At 42.6% G+C, this 19068-nt stretch overlaps 1 protein-coding gene across 1 annotated transcript in view; it reads right to left on the bottom strand.

Annotated features, from left to right (window-relative positions):
• Nucleotides 1–19068, bottom strand: part of ADAMTS12 (ADAM metallopeptidase with thrombospondin type 1 motif 12) — a 261756-nt gene that overhangs the window by 21836 nt on the left and 220852 nt on the right. Inside the window, exons 17-18 of the mRNA XM_006116518.5 lie at nt 14219–14345; nt 918–1128 (exon numbers count right to left, since the gene is read on the bottom strand). Of these exons, the coding sequence (XP_006116580.3) occupies nt 918–1128; nt 14219–14345 (338 nt within the window). The remainder of the gene's footprint in view (nt 1–917; nt 1129–14218; nt 14346–19068) is intronic.

Below are 19068 nucleotides of genomic sequence, written 5' to 3'. Positions count from 1 at the left end.
TAACTGGTATTGGCTACTGTTGGCAGACAGGATACTGGGGTAGATGGTCCTTTGGTCTGACCCAGTATGGCCGTTCTTATGTTCTTATCTCTATCCTTCCTGTCTGCCATCAGGCACAGAGCACCCGTTAAATAGGCATTGACACTGGACTGAGATTCTTTAAAAAAGCCGGAAAAAAGCGGCGGACATTTTTATTTAAATGCCGCGGGGGATATTTAAATCCCCCGCGGATTTCCCTACGACGACTGGTGAAATTTACATGCCCCTTCCGGAAAAGGGGCCAGTGTAGACGAGCCCCAGATGTGTTCCAGGACTGGTGTCCATAAGTAAGGAGAGTTACATAAGGAATATGCGCAGACTCTGCATCACTGATTTTGTCTTCATTAAGAAGCCAGCCTGCAAGACCCTAGAGATTTCTGTTACTGCTCAGGACAGGGCTGACATTAGTGTCTGAATAGCAACTTGGTGTAAGAAGAAGGGGCACCATTACCCTTGCTTTTACCCATTACTTCTTTCTTGTAGAGAAGATCCTGAAACAAATATGTAGAAGGACTCTGGAGCTAGCTTCGTATTTCTTGGCAGAACCAACCCCCCATCATATTACTGCTGAATTTGAAATTCAAATTCCAAATGTTTGGTCAAAATTAAGATGTTCAGATTCTGAGTTTGAATTTGCCCCACTGTTGACAGATTTGAGCTCAGAACTAGTAACTGAACCTGACTATACAACAGAGCTTTGATTTAGGTATACAGGTGGGTATATAGGTTTATGATTATTTCTGGAGGAATGGAGCACTGATAGCGTGCTTCTTTCTTGAATCTCCCCATGATTCCTTCTGAAAAGATTTTCCACCTTGAAGTTTGAAGTCAGGTGGAGACAGAACAGAAGCATTAGTTCTATCAACTGTCATGCTTACCTCTGTCCAGTTGCTCACTGTCCAATCGGATGGGCACAGAACATCCCTGTTGCAGGAAAGGTGGGTCTTTGGTTTCAGCAGATGCTGGCAGTCTTTAGCAGCCAGTGCCTGCTCATCAGATCCCACTGTTTGGATGCAAAGGACAGTTCGTTTTTTCTCTCCTGTTGGACCACAGGTGGTTGAACACGTCTGCCATTCTCCTATCCACCACCTGTAATCCAAGTCAAAGGGAATGCAGACCATCAGGAGGACAAGAACATTAATCTGTTTCAGGCATACTAGATAACGCTAGCTTTGGGGAGGCTCAGACAATACAGAAGAAGTAACATAATCAAGAGTTCTGGGCTTGTATTTAAGTTATTCATAAAAAACCACTAAACACCTGACAATGGCCCAGTATCAGCAGCAGACTCTGAAGATTACATTTCTAAAATACTAAAGGAACATAAGCCACATTAACTGTGACTGATATCTATACTGTCCAGGAAGTTTTGCATTTTGTTTATTTGGTCCTATGGTTCACTTGCTCATTATGACCTTAGTATCAAAAGCAAATGAAATCAAATAACTATGCCAATTATTAGAACTGGAAGAAACTGAACAGATCATTTCATTTGTCCCTCTGTCAGTAAAGAATTGTTCACAACAGCACATACTACTGGGATTTGTCTGGTTTTAAAGGACGTTTGGGTGACCACTGCTTTCCTTAGGGCAATATTTCACACTGTAATAAACATCATTATTAGATTTGTCTTTAGATTTTTCTTTCTTTAAAGAAAAAGCCTTCTTTATGCTTTCCTTAATTTCACCCAGTTATTTCCTGGTACATATTCTTGGACCACTGTATGCATTCGGATACCTGCATGGCAGCCTTGCATGATAAAAAAGGTTAAAAGCCATCTGAGAAGCATTAACATCTTGTGGTCTTACTATTTGCAGAGAAGGCGGCCATAATCTTCTTAAATGGGAGTTTGGCTTAACTGTGAACTACAAGTCCGTGAAGGAATCACAAAAAAATGACATGTGCTTCTTGACCTTCAGGCATGTCCTCTGAAAACTTCCACTGTCAACAGATGCTTGCAAAGTCACAGGTGCTGATTCAGAGGTGTAAGTAGGTACAACTCTACATGAGTCAGTAGACTTCCATGAGCCCTAATTTTGACCTAAAATCTGGATTCTTTAAGTCTCCAGGGTTATGAGGACTGGTGGTGATACAAGCATGCTATAATACCTGCATTTCAAAACCCCCATGTCCTGAGTCTCCAAAATATTCAAACCAGACTCGATAGGGAGAGTTAAGCTCTGGCTATCTCTGAGGGAACTCTCATTGACCTTCTGGATAAAACATAAAAGGTTTCAAACTCATGGATACAACTCTATAGGCGTCAATGGATGAGCACATGCTTATATAAGTTCTGAATTTTCAATAAGAGAGCATTATAGCCAGAAAGAAATATGGCTAGGCTCATATGAAATGGAGTCCAAATGTGCACTGAAATCTTTGAGAACAACTAATGGGAGTGAATCACTAAATACCAGCGTTAATTATTTGGGACAGTATTCAACGTGTGCTAAAAGAGTGGACTCATCCCATTTCCAGCATACTGATAAAATAAAACTACTCAAAAGAAATTTAAAAGTACTTTAAATAAGATCATTAGATGCACTCCTTCTGCTTTAAGAAAAAGCTCCTACAATTCCATAATTAATCTGGTCTCTCAGCAAATACAAAACAAAATAAAACTAACCATCCCCACTCTTCTTCCCACTACATGGGAAGGCTGAAGTAAAATATGCAACCCTCGCTGTGTAAATTATGTAGCTGGAGTCAATGTTTCTTAAATCCCCATCCACACCACTAAACCTTGGCTGCTGCATATGTACAAAGCATTCATATTTTCAATTCTAGTGTATGATATAAAACAAAACCAGTGCCTACTATGCTAATTGAATTATCGTGTACTACCTTTGATATTTTCTATATTCAATATTGACTGTATTAACTGTCATTCTGAAAGCACTTCAATTCATGCTGACTGAACATCGGACTTATTCAGTTACCTCATCAGGGGATTTTGGCCGTGTTACCAAAAAGCGATAATGTACCTCTTTGCTGACACTTCTTACCATTTCCTCAGTTAGCCTCATGGCAATATTTGTATCAGTTCATTACCTCTGGGAAACTAGCTATTACTTTCTACCTCATTGTGGGCAAAATACTGCTTAATACAGAAGCAGAGTAAAAATAAATAAATAAAAAACACCTGCCAATCTAATACATGCATAGGTATCAGGTTTCATTTTCTCTTTTCCCAAGCATCCTATTTTGCAATACATCACTCTTTGCACTTCTTACCACTCACTATTACTTCTTACCTCCCCCATCCCAATCTTTTTTCTCAAATTTGGCTTCCCAGTTTCCTCCCCCATTCTCTGCCCTCAGGAAGTTTCACTCCAAGTGCCACAGGGCTGTCACTAAAAATTAGCCCAAACTGTTACAGCCCCCAGGAGGCTAGACCATTATGTATCAGGGGAGATAATAAGAGGGACTGAGGCATACCATTGCTATGTCCCTTGCAATCAAAGGGAAATGATTTAATGAGCTACTCCCAGATAATGCTGGCAAGTAACCAACACATGCATGCTTCAAAGGAATATGAAACTGGCCCCCAAAGACAGGGCCAGTCCGATAGGGAGGAAAATTGCTTCCTGACTCCACATATGATGATCAAATAGACCCCAAGCATGTAAGCAAGAACCTGCCAGCCATGCAGCTGGAAGGGAGAATTCTTGGTGAGACCAAAGGGCTTGGCCCACACTGTCCAGAGTCCCAGCTCCACCTAAGGCCATCCCACATACTTTAGAGGAAGGAAATAAACTCAGGATATGTTTGGGAGAGGGGGAAATTGCTCTCTGACCTCTCCTGGTGGCTGACTGAAACCTTGAAAGATGAGTTTTTAGAAACCCCAAATATAAACCAGAAGGAAGGCCCAGGGCTGCTAGGCTCTGTCCACGCCATTACAAGCAACCTCAGCACACAATACCACTCATACACCCTGGCTGCAGTTCCAGCCCTGGGGAAGCTGGTGGCTGCCTGGCTGCTCCCGGGGCAGGTAGCTTGTTTTGAGGCTGCACTGCACCCTGGCTCTAGCTCCAGCACACAGCTGGGAGGAAGCAGCACTGTGGCCCCGGCAGTGCTAAGGACCAACTGCCCTCGGCCCTGCTTCTTCTGAGGACGTGGAGCTGTTCCCCCCTCCCACCTTGCCCTTGGGCCTGTGGTGGCTGATGGCCCTGCTGGGTGCAGAGGTGAGGGGTCCAGCCAGAAGGGAGGGTGCAGACCTCTCTTATCACAAAGTGGTTGTTCAATAGTATATTATTTTTCCTGTCCTTTGATTGACTTTGCTGCCATCACACAGGAACTCTGTGGCAGAGCCATAGACAGAATCCAGCTCTTCAGTGCCTTAGTCTTGAGACTCACCCTTTCTTTACCAGCAATCCCCTGCCTCATTCACCACATACCCTCCAAATTTTGCAAGAAATGAGACAAGAGTCCTGTCAACAGCAGTCTCATTCATTGCACAGTGCTGATTCACCCCTAGAGCAGTTCCATCCAGTGCACTGAGTGAGGCAGGAGTCCTGTGGAACAACAGTGTTTGGTCAGGTAACTATAGCCTGTATTTCATGTATTATAATGGATATGCGCCAGAGGGCCAAATTAAGGTTGCACAGGCAATATTTGCTTCTCCCAACATGGACACAGGGACTTGGGAGATCTGAGTTCAATCCTTGTGTGACTGAGAAATCTTTTAATTTCTCTGTGCCTCATTCTCTCCCAATAAAAAGATGGAAATATAAATGCTTCCTTTATTTCAACATTTGTCTGTTTCATGGTTTTAGACTGTAAGCACCATGAGGGAGGGCTTGTCACACAAGACAAGAATCCAAGAGGTTCAATTCACATTGATATTGGATAAGTCATTTCCCTCCCTGTGCTGTAGGGATACTATCCTCCTTTGTAAAGCATTTTGAGAGCTACTGATGAAAAGGCCTAGGTATTATTTTTGTCATATTTCTCTATAGCACCCAGGACAATAGGGCTCAAATCTTGGCTGGGACTTCTGGGTATTACTGTAATATAAATAATAATCATACTTTCTGTCCTCGTAGGATTGCTGGAATTTGCTAAGCAAACCATTAGAGGTGGTTAAAAAAGTTTGTCTCCTAAAAACAGCAGTAAGCTTACACTAGAATGTGAGAACACTGCTGAGATGGCAGGAGATTGAAGACTTTTCAAATTATCTATTTATGGGCATTCTGTTTGAGCAGTTATTCATGTCAGAAAAGGCCAGGGCAATTTTCTTTAGAGGAAAGGAAGAAAATTTCTATTCACTCGGTAGGTACAGAAGAGTGTTAGTAAAGGAAAAAACATCACTCTTTCCTTTTAGGACAATACAATGAATTTTATATTGAGCATCTGTAAACAACTGCTTACCAGCCAAACAATATAATTGTAAGTTACATTGGTTCATACCAGCATCTTTCTGTGTTGCTGCCTATCAATACCACTCTAGTTAATGGGTCTATCATATCTGAATTTTCATCAAATGCTAGCTTCCCATGTAGGAGTCAGTCATTTCCATTCTACTCTGGGTTGACACTTTGCATATTTATGTTAAATACAATATTTTAGAAATGTCTTATGTAACTTCAGATTATTTAACTAGTAAATGGGCAAAAGAGTTTTATCACTTGCCCCTAATCACTTAAACATCAGTGTTAGGACTCTGACTTCTCAGAAACCGGGAGTCTACGAGTTAAGATAGTGTAAGTGAAGATATGCCCCTGAGTGACTTACAGCCATACAGGTGATTATGTAGATTTTATCAAAAGTAAATCCACAGTGATAGAATGGAATGTCTTCTAGTTACTGTATGACTTGGTTTGAATTCATAGTCTGATGGCTAATCTTGTGGTCAAATGTTTTCAGTCCATCAGATCCAATAGATGGTAAGGAAGCTATCTGAGAAAACTTCCTCATGACTGTTTTTGATCAGATATTTCTGTTGAGAAACTGATCTGCATATTGGAAGGTAGATGACTAGCTACTAAGAGAATTGCCTTTGATGGCAATATAGCTCCTGAGACCAGGAAACCCCATGGGTGTTGTTATCTTTGCAGAGAGGAAGTTTAGCTCTCCTTCTGGATTGTATACGACACAGCTGTGGGAATCTAGTTGTGGATTTCATAACATTAGAAAATAATTGCAATAGCTCACTATGAATCTATGGCTGTAGTGTGGGTATGTGCATGTACACTAGCCTCTGGGGAACAGACTAAATCAGTCTGTGTTTGTTTTGCCTTTACAATAACCAGTTTATAAAGAGGATGTATTGCTATATGGCTCAATAAGGAACTATAATCCTCCATCAGCTCAGTAGCAGAGCCCTGTATTTTTAGAAGAGGGGCTCCTATGTTCCATGCTTCATGTGGCATAGTGTGTGCTTTAATTGCAGTTAGATTCATTATCTGGTTTCCTTATTATTATTTTTTTACAGGTAGTAGCTATGCTGTCTAGCAGCTCATATACATCACAGCCAATACATTATCACAACTAAAAAGAGATAAACAACCAAATCCTTATGAGTATGTTTTATGAAACTCCTACATTGCACATTATCAATATTTAATTATTGCCACTAGTACTCTATAAAGGACATTTATCAAAGCAGAGAGAAAGTATTATTAATGGTTTTAGAATTGTCAGTCAGACTGGGATTAAGCAAGAGCATCTCTTCAGCAGAGTACAGAAAACTAGGCACACGAAGTCATGTTTAACATAATTCTATAATTGCTAAGAGATGATTTACAGCAATCTAATTTTCTACAGCAGGCTCTGACTGCTATTGAAGAGAAACAGCGATTTCAAAATATAAGCAGCAGAAGCTAGATAATATTTCACTTGAAGATCTTTTAACATATGAAAAATCCAGTCATTTCTCTTTAGAACTTTGGACTAGAGAGCTTAATTTATATTTTTATAAATATAAAAATGTTCCTGTGTATTCAGTTTAGCTTCAGCTATTATGGAAGTCATTAGTTAATATGTTTGATTTTACTGTCAATTGACTTCCTTGGCAATTCGTGCAGATTTACTACCAAGCTGTGTACTTTATATGTTTAAAATGATTTACATAGGCTGTAACAGCATTTCTAGATATTTCTCCAAAGAGACATCAGATATAATTGTGAATGCTGCAGGAACAAGTAATAAAACCATTAATCCCCCTAATATCTTCACATTTTAAGCAGCAATATACATCATGCAATTCAGTGTCGACAAATGCAAAGTTATACATAGCAATAGGAATAATTTTAATTACTCCACCCATTGATGGAGTTTAAAATCACTGGAATGTCTAAGGAAAAAGCCTTTAAAATCATTGTGGACAGCTCAATGAAAACATCTGCTTAGTGACAGACACTTGTCAAAAATAAAGAAAGCAAAACATATTTGGGTATGTAAGCAGTGAAATAGAAAACAGTACTAAAAATAGTGCATCACATATAAGTCAGTAATCTGCTCTGACTTAGAATTCTTTCTTCAATTCTGGTTGTTCCATTTCACAAAGAGATGTATCAAAAAGAGGTGTCCAGAGATAAATACAATCACGATGAGTAAAAATTAACATCATGCAACAGAGACAGGCATATTGGAAAACTTTCATTTGAATAGAATGTGAAAATGTCAGGACTGTTTCGTTTAGACAGAGCAGACATTGAGGTAGGGACATGAGAAGAGTATTAAATAATCAATAGTACAGAGAAAGTAAATTTGGCATTCCTATTTACCCTCCCTTATGTTAGCAGAACAAGGAAACATCCAATATAACTGAACAGCAGAAGATGTAAAACTGTTGAAAAGAAATAACTGCTTCAAACAATTTCAAGATAGCCTATTTCAAAATTTGGCACTGTCTACACCTAGCCAAATTTCAAAATACAGCACTATTTCAATGAGTCCCTTAATCCTCATGCAACGAGATTTAAAGGACCTCAGAATAACAAATCCGTTATTTCAAATGCATTTTGAAATAACAGTCTTCCTGTTAAGACGTACAGAAGGCTATTTTGAGATAGCAGACATTATCCTGAAATAGCACCGCTGTGTAGACGTACCCACAGTGAGAAATTAACCTTTATCACAAGATATCAGCGAGGCTAAAAGAAAGCCTAAAAGATTAGCAAGATTTTTAAAATGGTTAGATACTTATATGGGTAACAAGTACATCAGTGGTCCCCAATCTTTTTCTGTTGTGCCTCTCCTTTATCCATAATGGAACCTGTGAGCATACCCAAGATATCCATCGTTGGAAATTGGGGCCAGGAGCTGAAGTTGGGGCTAGGGACTGTAGTCCGAGCTACAAATGGGACTGTGGCTGGACCCAGAGCTGCAGTGGGGCCAGGTGGAGCTGGGGACAGAGAGGGACTCACTGGCCTAGACCCTCTCATGCCCTCTTGCGTGCCCCCCAAGAGGACATGCCCACAGGTTGGGAACTACTGGTGTACATCCATGGCTTTATTACATAAGATGAAATATGTATAAAATATACACACAATCATGCACCACAGCATGCATTATTAATTTTAAAAACAATGAGTAGTCCTGTGGCACCTTAGGGTGTGTCTACATTGCACCCATAGCTTGACATAAGCTACACAATTTGAGATACACAAATTACATAGTTTATTTTGAGTTAATTTCAAAATTTATTTATTTTATTTAAATATTTTTACCCCACCTCACTATTTAAAATATTCGAGGTGACTTACAAAAAAAATGTTTAAACACGATACAAATATATATAAAAAATTAGAATACGAGACCCCAGAGGGTCATAAAACCTGCTAAAAACATATAGAGAAGAAGAACACATACATACAGACTCAAACATTAATAAAAGCACAAGTGAAAAGGATGGCTTTTGCCTGACGCTGAAGCAATGCTAGCGTTGGTGCCATGAGAATATCCTGAGGAAGAAAATTCCACAGTCTGGGAGCAAAAGCTGAGAAGGCCCTGTTCCGCGTAGATGTTAATCTTATCTCCACAAGTGGGGGAACACGAATCAAAGCCTCCCCAGCTGACCTCAATCCCTGGGCAGGTTCATAAGGGAGAAGACAGTCCTTCAGATACCCCAGACCCAGCCCATTTAAGGCTTTATAGGTCATAATTAAAACCTTAAATTGTGCCCGGAAACATACCAGAAGCCAGTGCAGCTGCCGAAGAAGTAGCATAATGTTCTCCATATAACGAGTATTAGTTAAGATTCGAGCAGCCGCATTCTGGACCTGTTAAAGCTTCCGAAGGCTCTTTAGAGGCAGCCCCACATAAAGTGCATTACAGTAATTCAGTCGGGATGTAACAAGAGCATGGATCACTGTGGCCAAGTCATGATTGTTCAGGAAGGGTTGCAGCTGGTGGATCAAATGAAGCTGCCCAAAAGCACTCCTGGCCACCAAAGGAATCTGATTTTCAAATATTAAAAAAGGGTCCAGAAGGACTCCCAAGCTGCATACCTGTTCTTTCAGGGGGAGAGAAACCCCATCTAGAACAGGTGACACGCCACAGTCCGAAATGGATGGCCTCCTGATCCACAGGACCTAAGCCTTATCTGGATTCATCTTCAGCTTGTCTGAGTTCATCCAAACCATCACCGCCTCCAGACACCAATTTGAATCAGTCACCACCAAAGCTGGTTCTGATGTCACAGGGAAATAGAGTTGGGTGTCATCTGCATATTGATGGCACTGTCCTCCAAAACTCCTTATGACCTCTCCCAGCGGCTTCATGAAGATATTAAAAAGCATAGAGGACAAGATGGAACCTTGTGGGACCCCATAGCACCATGGGGTCGAATTGCAGTCCCCTAGCTCCACCTTCTGAAAGCGTCCCGACAGGTAGGACCAGAACCACTGCAAAACAGTGCCTCCAATACCCAACTCTGCCAGGTGTCCCAGAAGGATATCATGGTCGATGATATCAAAAGCTGCTGAGAGGTCTAAGAAAATCAACAGGGATGCACTCCCCCTGTCTATCTCCCGGCATAAGTTGTCTACCAGGGCAACCAAGGTGGTTTCAGTTCCAAAACCAGACCTAAAGCGAGACTGAAATAGATCTAAGTAATCTCTTTCTTCCAAGAAAGCTTGGAGTTGCAATGCCACCACCCTCTCAAGTACCTTGCCCAAGAAGGGAATATTAGCAATTGGGCGATAGTTATTTATATCATGTGGGTTCAGGGAAGTCTTCTTGAGTAACGGTTTTATCACTGCCTCTTTCAAGGCAGCGGGAACCATACCGGATCTAAAAAGACACATTAATAATCACCTGGACCCAGCTAGTCATCCCTTTCTGGCTAGATTTAATAAGCCATGAAGGGCAGGGGTCAAGTAAGCACGTGGTCAGTTGCACTCCTCCAAGCACCTTGTCCACATCCTCAGTCTTCAGTAGCTGAAATTGATCCAGAGAAAAATGAATAGGTAGTACGCTCAACACATTCTGTGTCCCACTTACATAGCAACCAGAGTCCAAATCCAACTGGATGCGAGCAATCTTATCTGCAAAGTGCTTTACAAACAAATCACAGCAGGGGGCCAAGAGCACCTCTGTCATGATCATGAGAGTTAGCCAGCATCCTGGGGACTAAGGGATTAACTATGTCCCTTACCTAAACCAGGTGGCAGGCAGCCAATAGAAATTTAGGTAGGAATTTCAAATGGGAACAAAGGAATTTTTGGGTTTTTCCCTCCTTTGTCCCTGGGCAGTTTCTCTCCAGCTATTGAAGGGGTCAGGATGTCTCCCTCTAAGAAAATACTCTTTACAGTCTATAAATAGGATAAAGTTTAGATAAATCCGCTAGGTTTTATTGTTTTATGGTTTGGGAAATGGGATCTGGTCTGTGCATTTAAAAATGGGTTTGGCTCTCCTTTGTAACTAAGTTCCTGGCCCATGGTAAATTTCTTCTTCATGAGTATATTATTTTGTTACTGTTCCATCTAGTCATTATGCTTGCAACAGGAATATTGTGGTGATAATAAACAGGGCTTGACAAACAGCGGCGAAAGCCGCTCACCAGCCCCGCACTGCGCATGCGCAAGACCCATATTGCGCATGCGTGTGCCGCCGGTGAACAGGGTGACTGGCTAAAATCTACTCGCCATGAGTGAGTAGATTTAATGCTTTGTCGAGCCCTGATAATAAAAGTTCTTTCTCTTTTCTTTTTATTAACCTGGTATTGGTTAATTTTTGTGTCCTGGTTTGTACTTTAGGGGTGAGATTTCCCAAGTAGTCTCTCCCTGGTTGCTCTATTAATATTTGGGTAGTGGCAGTGGCGTTTTATTCTCAAAATCTAGGTTGTTAAGATTTTGGGGGGAAGTTTTATACCAAAGGCCTGGTAGATAAGGTTCCGACTAGATTTAATAAGCCATGAAGGCCAGGGGTCAAGTGAGCATGTGGTTGGTTGCACTCCTCCAAGCACCTTGTCCACATCCTTGATCTTCAATAGCTGAAATTGATCCAGAGAAAAATGACTAGGTAGTACACTCAACACATTCTGTGTCCCACTTTCATAGCAACCAGAGTCCAAATCTGAACGGATGCGAGCAATCTTATCTGCAAAGTGCTTCGCAAACAGATCACAGTGTGGGGCCAAGAACGCCTTCATTTCGTCATGAGTGCCAGACTGCAACAGGCCCTGCACCACTCAAAACAGTTCCACTGCACAGCATTGTGCGGATATGATACGGGTGGAGATGTAGCTTTTCTTCGGTGTCAGCACTGCCACAGGATAAGCTCGCAATTCAGCTCTAACCCGCAATCGATTGGACTCAGCTCTAGTTCTCTTCCAGTGGTGTTCTAGCTGTCACACAGACCATTTTGCTGCCATCAGCTCCCTAGAAAACCAGGGAGCAAACTTGGCTCGACTAGCCTGAAGAGGGCACATAGGAGCAATCATATCAACTGCCCAGGCTACCTCAATGTTCCATGTATTGACTAGGGCATCAACAGGACCATTTGCCATAATGGCTGAACAATCCCTCAGGGACGTCAGGAAACCCTACGGATCCATCAGCCTCTGAGAGTGGATCATCTTAATCGGTTCCCTGCCTCTGTACAGGGGAAGGTCAGCAGATAGTCTAAACTTGACCAGGCAGTTATCAGTCCATGACAAAGGGAGTGTAGCCACATCCCTTATCCCAAGAACTGTATCTCCCTTAGTCCAAAACCCAAAATTGAGCGTATGACCTGCAACGTGCATTGGGTCAGTTATTCCTAGAGTGGTCAAGGTATCCATAAAATCTTGGGTTGGACCAGATAGGACAGTCTCAGCGTAGATATTAAAGATCAGAAGCCTTGGGGTCCTCAATGCCATGTCCGAGACCACGTCGGCCAGTACAGCGAGGTAGATGGTACACAATCAGCATACCCAACCTATCCCAACTACCCAACATCAAGTAAAAACACTCGAATCTAACATTTTGGTGGACCAAGGCCCTAGCCAGTGAGATAGTATCTTGATAGACAATTGCTACCCCACCTCTCCAACCAGTAAGCTGCAGCTGATGCTGTATTGAGAACCCAGCCAGGCCCAACTGGGAAAGGTCAGCACCTCCCTCCACTCCCAGCCAGATGTCAGTGATACAAGCCAGGTCAGCCCCTTCATCCAGGATTAAATCATGGATGACAACTGTCTTCTGGGATACTGATCTAGCATTCAGCAGCAGCACCCTCAGATGGCCAGGTATTGAAGTTCCCAGAATTACTGAGGCTGGGAACAGGACCGGAAAAAGGTATAGCATGTAACTGTCTAAACCTCATTCCTCTTGGCTGGCCAGTCTGCATCTTATTTCCATATCTTCCCCTAACTGCCACAGTGCCATCTGAGCCCTCCCCCTCAGGTACCCCATCTGTGCCAAAGTACATAATGGGAGGGTGGGGAAAGACAGAACAAACACAGACCTTCAGTTTGGGCAGGTAAAGGGAACTTCCTCTCACCAAGAACCCTTGCCTGCCCTCCCTGATCTCACCAGGGACTGAATAAGCCACCACACAACCGACAGTGTGCTGCTCTCACCAGCACACACTAACACACACACAATAATTATAATATCACATAAAACTGCCACCATCACAACACACCCTTTGCCCTCGGTCTGCCTGCAAAGAACTCCCCAAAGGGCAGCCCCCTTTGGCTCGCCCTTTTGGGGCGGCCTGCCACCAGGGGCAGCCTCTGGCTTTAAAGCCGCCCCTGGTAATGGCTGCAGGCAACACCTGCAGCTGAAAGATCTGAGTCCTAACAGGAGAGAGACAGCAACAGTAGTACAGCAACAGCAGGGCTAGATCTCTCCTTCAAGGGAGGCTAGGAGAGATATTAGTCCTTTTGCCCAGCCGTCACCCTTCCCTCTGACTTATTTCAAAATTTGGCACTGTCTACATGGAACTTATTTCAAAATAAATCGCTATTCTGAAACGTCCCTTACTCCTTGTGGAATGAGGTTTACAGGGACATCACAATAGCAAGCCTGTTATATCTTGAAATAACGGATGTACTCAAAAGATACGGAATAGCTATTTCAGTGTAGAAGTAGCCTTAGGGACTAGCAAATATATTAGATCATGAGCTTTATATGTGTTAGTCTCGAAGGTGGTACAGAACTGCTCACTGTTTTTACAGTTACAGTCTAGCATAGCTACCCTCTGAGACTTATCTATCAACTATTAGTAAGACACTTCGCTTATGAGAGGGTAATCCTGAAATTGTCCTTTATGGGTTTTCTTTCACTCTCTCTTGAAACACCTGGTCAAGGCCACTGTTAGAAACCACTGATGAAATATTGGTCTGAGCTGTTAAGTCTGAGCTGTCATTGCAATTCCTATGTCTTTTGCCTCCCCTATGTTTGTCTCATACTATTTTTGAATTAGAACACAGGTTGAATCTCTTCAGTCTGGCACCCTTGGGATCTGACCAGGGCCAAAGCAGAGAATTTGCTGAGCCACAGGACCTCAATATTGTCTAGCAGCATTACCAACATTTCCACTGCTTACTGGGTTCTTAGAAGACAATTAGGGGCAAATTAGAGGTACATAACAGCACTCGACTGGTAGCTGTAAACAAACTTTACAGGACTGCAGGAAACTTGGCCACACCCATGATAAGTGGCCATCTAACCAGAGAGTACTGGATTATAGAGGCATGCTGAATAGTGCTCCTGTAGAATATCCTCTTAGTATTCACAGCATTTGTTACCTGGGTAGGCAATCCTTTTCATTGCATTTCTTTTGTCGTCCATTTGGCTGCATTTCTGGGTCACAGAAGGAGTTTTTGATCACACTTCCTCCCCTTTTCACACACCTGGCTGTCTGTCGCTGAACACCTGTGAAAATAATATTAAATCCTTAAACTTTTGTGCTCAGTTTCAAATAGACATTGATCATGTTGGCTTACCAGACCCATCTCACAATGTGGTTTTCTGTCTGTGGTTTTCAAAACAAAAAGGAAAAGGCAGTAGCAACTATCTGAAAAGCAACAATTGTGCTGTATTAGTTTTGGTTTCAAAAGGAGAGGACGATTCCCTGTTAATTTATTATTCTTGGTCATATTAGAAGAATAAAAAGCATATCACAGCACTTGGAATATCTTAGCCCAGTGTTTCCCAATTTGATTTGGCCATGGGAACCTTTTAAACTCGAAATAATTTTGCGGAACCCCTAATAACAGTCTTATATATGGAGCTGAAAAAGTAGACTACAAATAAGCAAGGATAATAATAAACAAATGCTAAACAAGGTCATGATATATAGATTAATCTATCATAGAGTCATAGAATACTAGGACTGGAAGGGACCTCAAGAGGTCATCGAGTCCAGTCCCCTGCCCTCATGGCAGGACCAAATACTGTCTAGACCATTCCTGATAGACATTTATCTAACCTACTTTTAAATATCTCCACAGATGGAGATTCCACAACCTCCCTGGGCAATTTATTCCAGTGTTTAACTACCCTGACAGTTAGGAACTTTTTCCTAATGTCCAACCTAAACCCCCCTTGCTGCAGTTAAGCCCATTGCTTCTTGTTCTATCCTCAGAGGCCAAGATGAACAAGTTTTCTCCTTCCTCCTTATGACACCTTTTTAGATACCTGAAAACTGCTATCATGTCCCCCCTCAATCTTCTCTTTTCCAAACTAAACAAATCCAGTTCTTTCAGCCTTCCTTCATAGGTCATGTTCTCTAGTCCTTTAATCATTCTTGTTGCTCTTCTCTGGACCCTCTCCAATTTCTCCACATCTTTCTTGAAATGTGGTGCCCAGAACTGGACACAGTACTACAACTGAGGCCTAACCAGCGCAAAATAGAGCGGAAGAATGACTTCTCGTGTCTTGCTCACGACACACCTGTTAATGCATCCCAGAATCATGTTTGCTTTTTTTGCAATAGCATCATACTGCTGACTCATATTCAGCTTGTGGTTCACTATAACCCCTAGATCCCTTTCTGCCGTACTCCTTTCTAGACAGTCGCTTCCCATTCTGTAGGTGTGAAACTGATTGTTCCTTCCTAAGTGGAGCACTTTGCATTTGTCTTTATTAAACTTCATCCTGTTTACCTCAGACCATTTCTCCAATTTTTCCAGATCATTTTGAATTATGGCCCTATCCTCCAGAGCAATCACAACCCCTCCCAGCTTGGTATCATCTGCCAACTTAATAAGCATATTTTCTATGCCAATATCTAAATTGTTAATGAAGATATTGAACAGAGCCGGTCCCAAATCATAGTTAATTTATATCTGTCATGGTTACATTTTTAAATACAAGAAATCACGCAACTATACTGAAGTAAAGTATTCGCGAGAGAACTACCTGCGCACTCCTGTACAAGCAACTGGTTTGACAGCTGAAGCTTTGACTTTGTCTGACATGGTGCTAGTATATTCGTATTCAGTGACCATGTGATCCACACTCCCTGAGACTGAGATTTAGGGTGGTATATAACAGGCGATCGCACCACTGACTGACTACGAGCGCAGCATTGAGTAGTGACATCATTGTCCCCAATCTCTTGCTAAGCTGGCATTACACAGGGACACTTACCATGGCAAACACAAATGAAAATTGTTTTCAATAAAATTCATGAATGCTTACCGATTAATTATTATTTTTTAAATAATAAAATGTTGTTATAATGGAATTTTCTCACTGAACCTTTATTTTCACTTTGTGGAACCCCGGGGTTCTGCAGAACACCATTTGGGAAACTGTCTTAGCCATTACACAATGGGCCACAACTCAAAGTCGTAAAAATATTTCCATCCCTTACAAAAAGAGATAGAGCTAAACCAGATACCAATGGCTCAAACACTCACTGAGGAGATAAACACTGTCTTAGGTTTCAGCTTGGATTGTGTGCTGTGTATTTATTACTCACACTCCATTCCTCTGTGCTGAAATAAAGGATGAACAAACACAAGATACTCTCTCTTCATTGATCCACAGAGGAAATGCAGTGTTGTAGCTCTCTCGGTCCCAACCTATCAGAGAAATACTGGATTTATGGCTCATTACAATAATCAACTAACCACTTACAGTTCCCCTCTCAGCTAGTTTTTCTTTTTACTCCCTCCCCCCATGGGCATGTCTATATTACAAAGATAAGTCAGCTTAACACAGACACAGCAGGAATTGCTGCAGAGATTCATGTCCATGCACTCCTTCTGTCGGTGACATGCATATCACGAGGAGCAGATGCACTGATTGAAGGGGGCAGTGTGAGGGCCTGAAAGCCTGGGCTTCTCAGCTTGGTGCCAAGGTCCCAGATAGAGCCAGGCTACCAGTTGGGCCCTCAGCTCCCTGCAGAGCTCCCAGCCGAAGCCAGGCTCCCACCTGGGTGCTCAACACCAAATATTGCACAAAGATTGCACTTAGGGGATCTGTGAACCTGGGCGGCAGTCAGGCTCCTGGTGAGATCTGGGCAGCAAGACTAGAATTGTCAGCACTACTGGGGCCCACTGCTGGAACATACACCCCCTAATTTCAAAACAGGGATCCTACCAGCAGTGAAATTGACAGCAATGCTGACAGCCAACATGTAATGCAAATAATGCAGTGTCTAAGACCCATGTGTGTTGAACTACCTAAGCCTTAAGCCTTTTGTTGAGGTGGATTTACTAGGTCAGCATAGCAGGTGAGTTACAGTGGCAGGAGGAATACTGTGCGCACTTAGGTTGACCTAAGCTGACATACCAATTTAACTCAGTAGTACAGCCATGCCTTATGACTGGAGGGTATTAATGGGCCACTTCACCTTGCATCGTGCCTTGGAACATGTTAACTATGTAAGCCAAACAATCTGTCCACCTTGGGTTTAGCTATGACACCCTTGTGTACTTTTCCTAGACCTGAAGAAGAGCTCTGAAAACTTGAAACTTGTTTCTTTAACTGGTCCAATACAAGACATTACTTCATTGGTTGGAAAGCACTTTGAAGCAGAAGTAAGGTGATGGAGGTAGCTTCTTCAAACATGTACAGAAGTCTTGTTTACAGTACATGTGCCCTTATCTCTGACATCTGACCATAGACATCAGTATACCCGCCTATTTTAGTCTCGCCATTTATTTCAAGCTGTAATCACACAAATCCTATTTTTAACAGGATCCTTAAGTGGATCCATTTTATTTTCAGAACTTCAGAAAATCCTGGGTTGGTTAGAAGTTAAAGGTGGGTATAAGTCCTGAATCTTTCCACTATGGATGTACATAACTTACTTCAAAACCAGAGGGTATAATATGTGCACACCAAGATGCTACTAGATTAAATGAAACAGTCACAAAACAAACATTGCCATTTTTGATAACTATAAATATCCATGGGAGCGTACAGCCATGTTGGGCCCCTTTGTCAGGTAGGAGTCTGCTCCGTGCTCCTGGAATGGACAGGGCCTAGGGCAGTAGAGGCAGGGCAGGGATCAGTCAACTCTCAGTGCCACACAGAACTAAGGATTTTAAGGATTAGTTGACTATCCGATAAGCAAATGCTTATCGGATAATCGAGTCGACTGGTCAATTCTCTCCCCTTGCTGCCTCTATCAGATAGAGGCAGCAAAGGGGGGGGGGGGGAGAGAACAGGGGTACTTCAAAGGGGCCATGGCATTTTCATGGAGCCCGGGGACAGCTGGGGAGTCCCCAGCTGATCCCGGGTTCCGCAGAAATGCCACATGGAGCCCGGGATCAGGTGACCCAGGCTGAGCCAGGCGCTGCATGGCATTTCAAAGTGGCAGCACAGCATGGAACGTGGGGCAGCGGGGGACTCTGAGTCCTTCGCTGACTTCATGCTCCATCTATGAGGGCACTTCCACTTTGAAATACACAAGAGCCCCCACTGGGGACTCTTGTACATTTCAAAGCTGGCACCCGTGTGCAGCCCAGAGTCACTGGGACTTCTCACTGGCCGAGGCTAAATGAGGAGTTCTGCATTCTTCTTTTGAAATATACAAAAGCTCCAGTGGGGGCTCTTGTACATTTCAAAGGAGGAATGTGGAAGTGCCTATCGACTAGTCAAGTAGTTGGTGGAAATTCCATTGACTACTCAACTAGTAAATAATTCGATATTTAACATCCTTACCCAGACCCCACTGCACTGGCTCACCCCAGTCCTTAGAGCTGCTCAGAACATGTCATGTGGCACTCCCGCAGTGATGTAAAGGGCCCAGGGCTCTGGCCACCACCGCTGCTACAGTAGCGTCATCAACATCTGGGAGCCTCAGGCCCTTTGAATGGCCAGGCCTTGGGGGAGTTACCCCTTTTTCCTCCCCCTGTCGGCAGGCCTGCAAATATCTAATATTCTGTATGGAGCAAGTCAGAAATCTCTCATGCTGGCCCTGACCTATTCCACACTCAAACACGTGTCTAATTTAAAACACAAGTCACACAACACACATACTTAAATACTTCTTTAAACTGAGGCCTCTACAACGTTTATATGGAATTACTGCTTCTGTTTAGCTATTTCCCCCGATCACAGTGGCGTGGCCCTGCTGCATGCTAGCAACAATTTGATATGGCTCTATGTGTATATGAAATCAGTCCATGAGATTTGATCC

This window comes from Pelodiscus sinensis, chromosome 6 (assembly GCF_052426305.1).
Source record: "Pelodiscus sinensis isolate ZL-2025 chromosome 6, ASM5242630v1, whole genome shotgun sequence".
NCBI lineage: Eukaryota > Metazoa > Chordata > Testudines > Trionychidae > Pelodiscus > Pelodiscus sinensis.
Note: the sequence above shows the minus strand (reverse complement) of the source record. Positions and strands in the feature narration are given on the sequence as shown.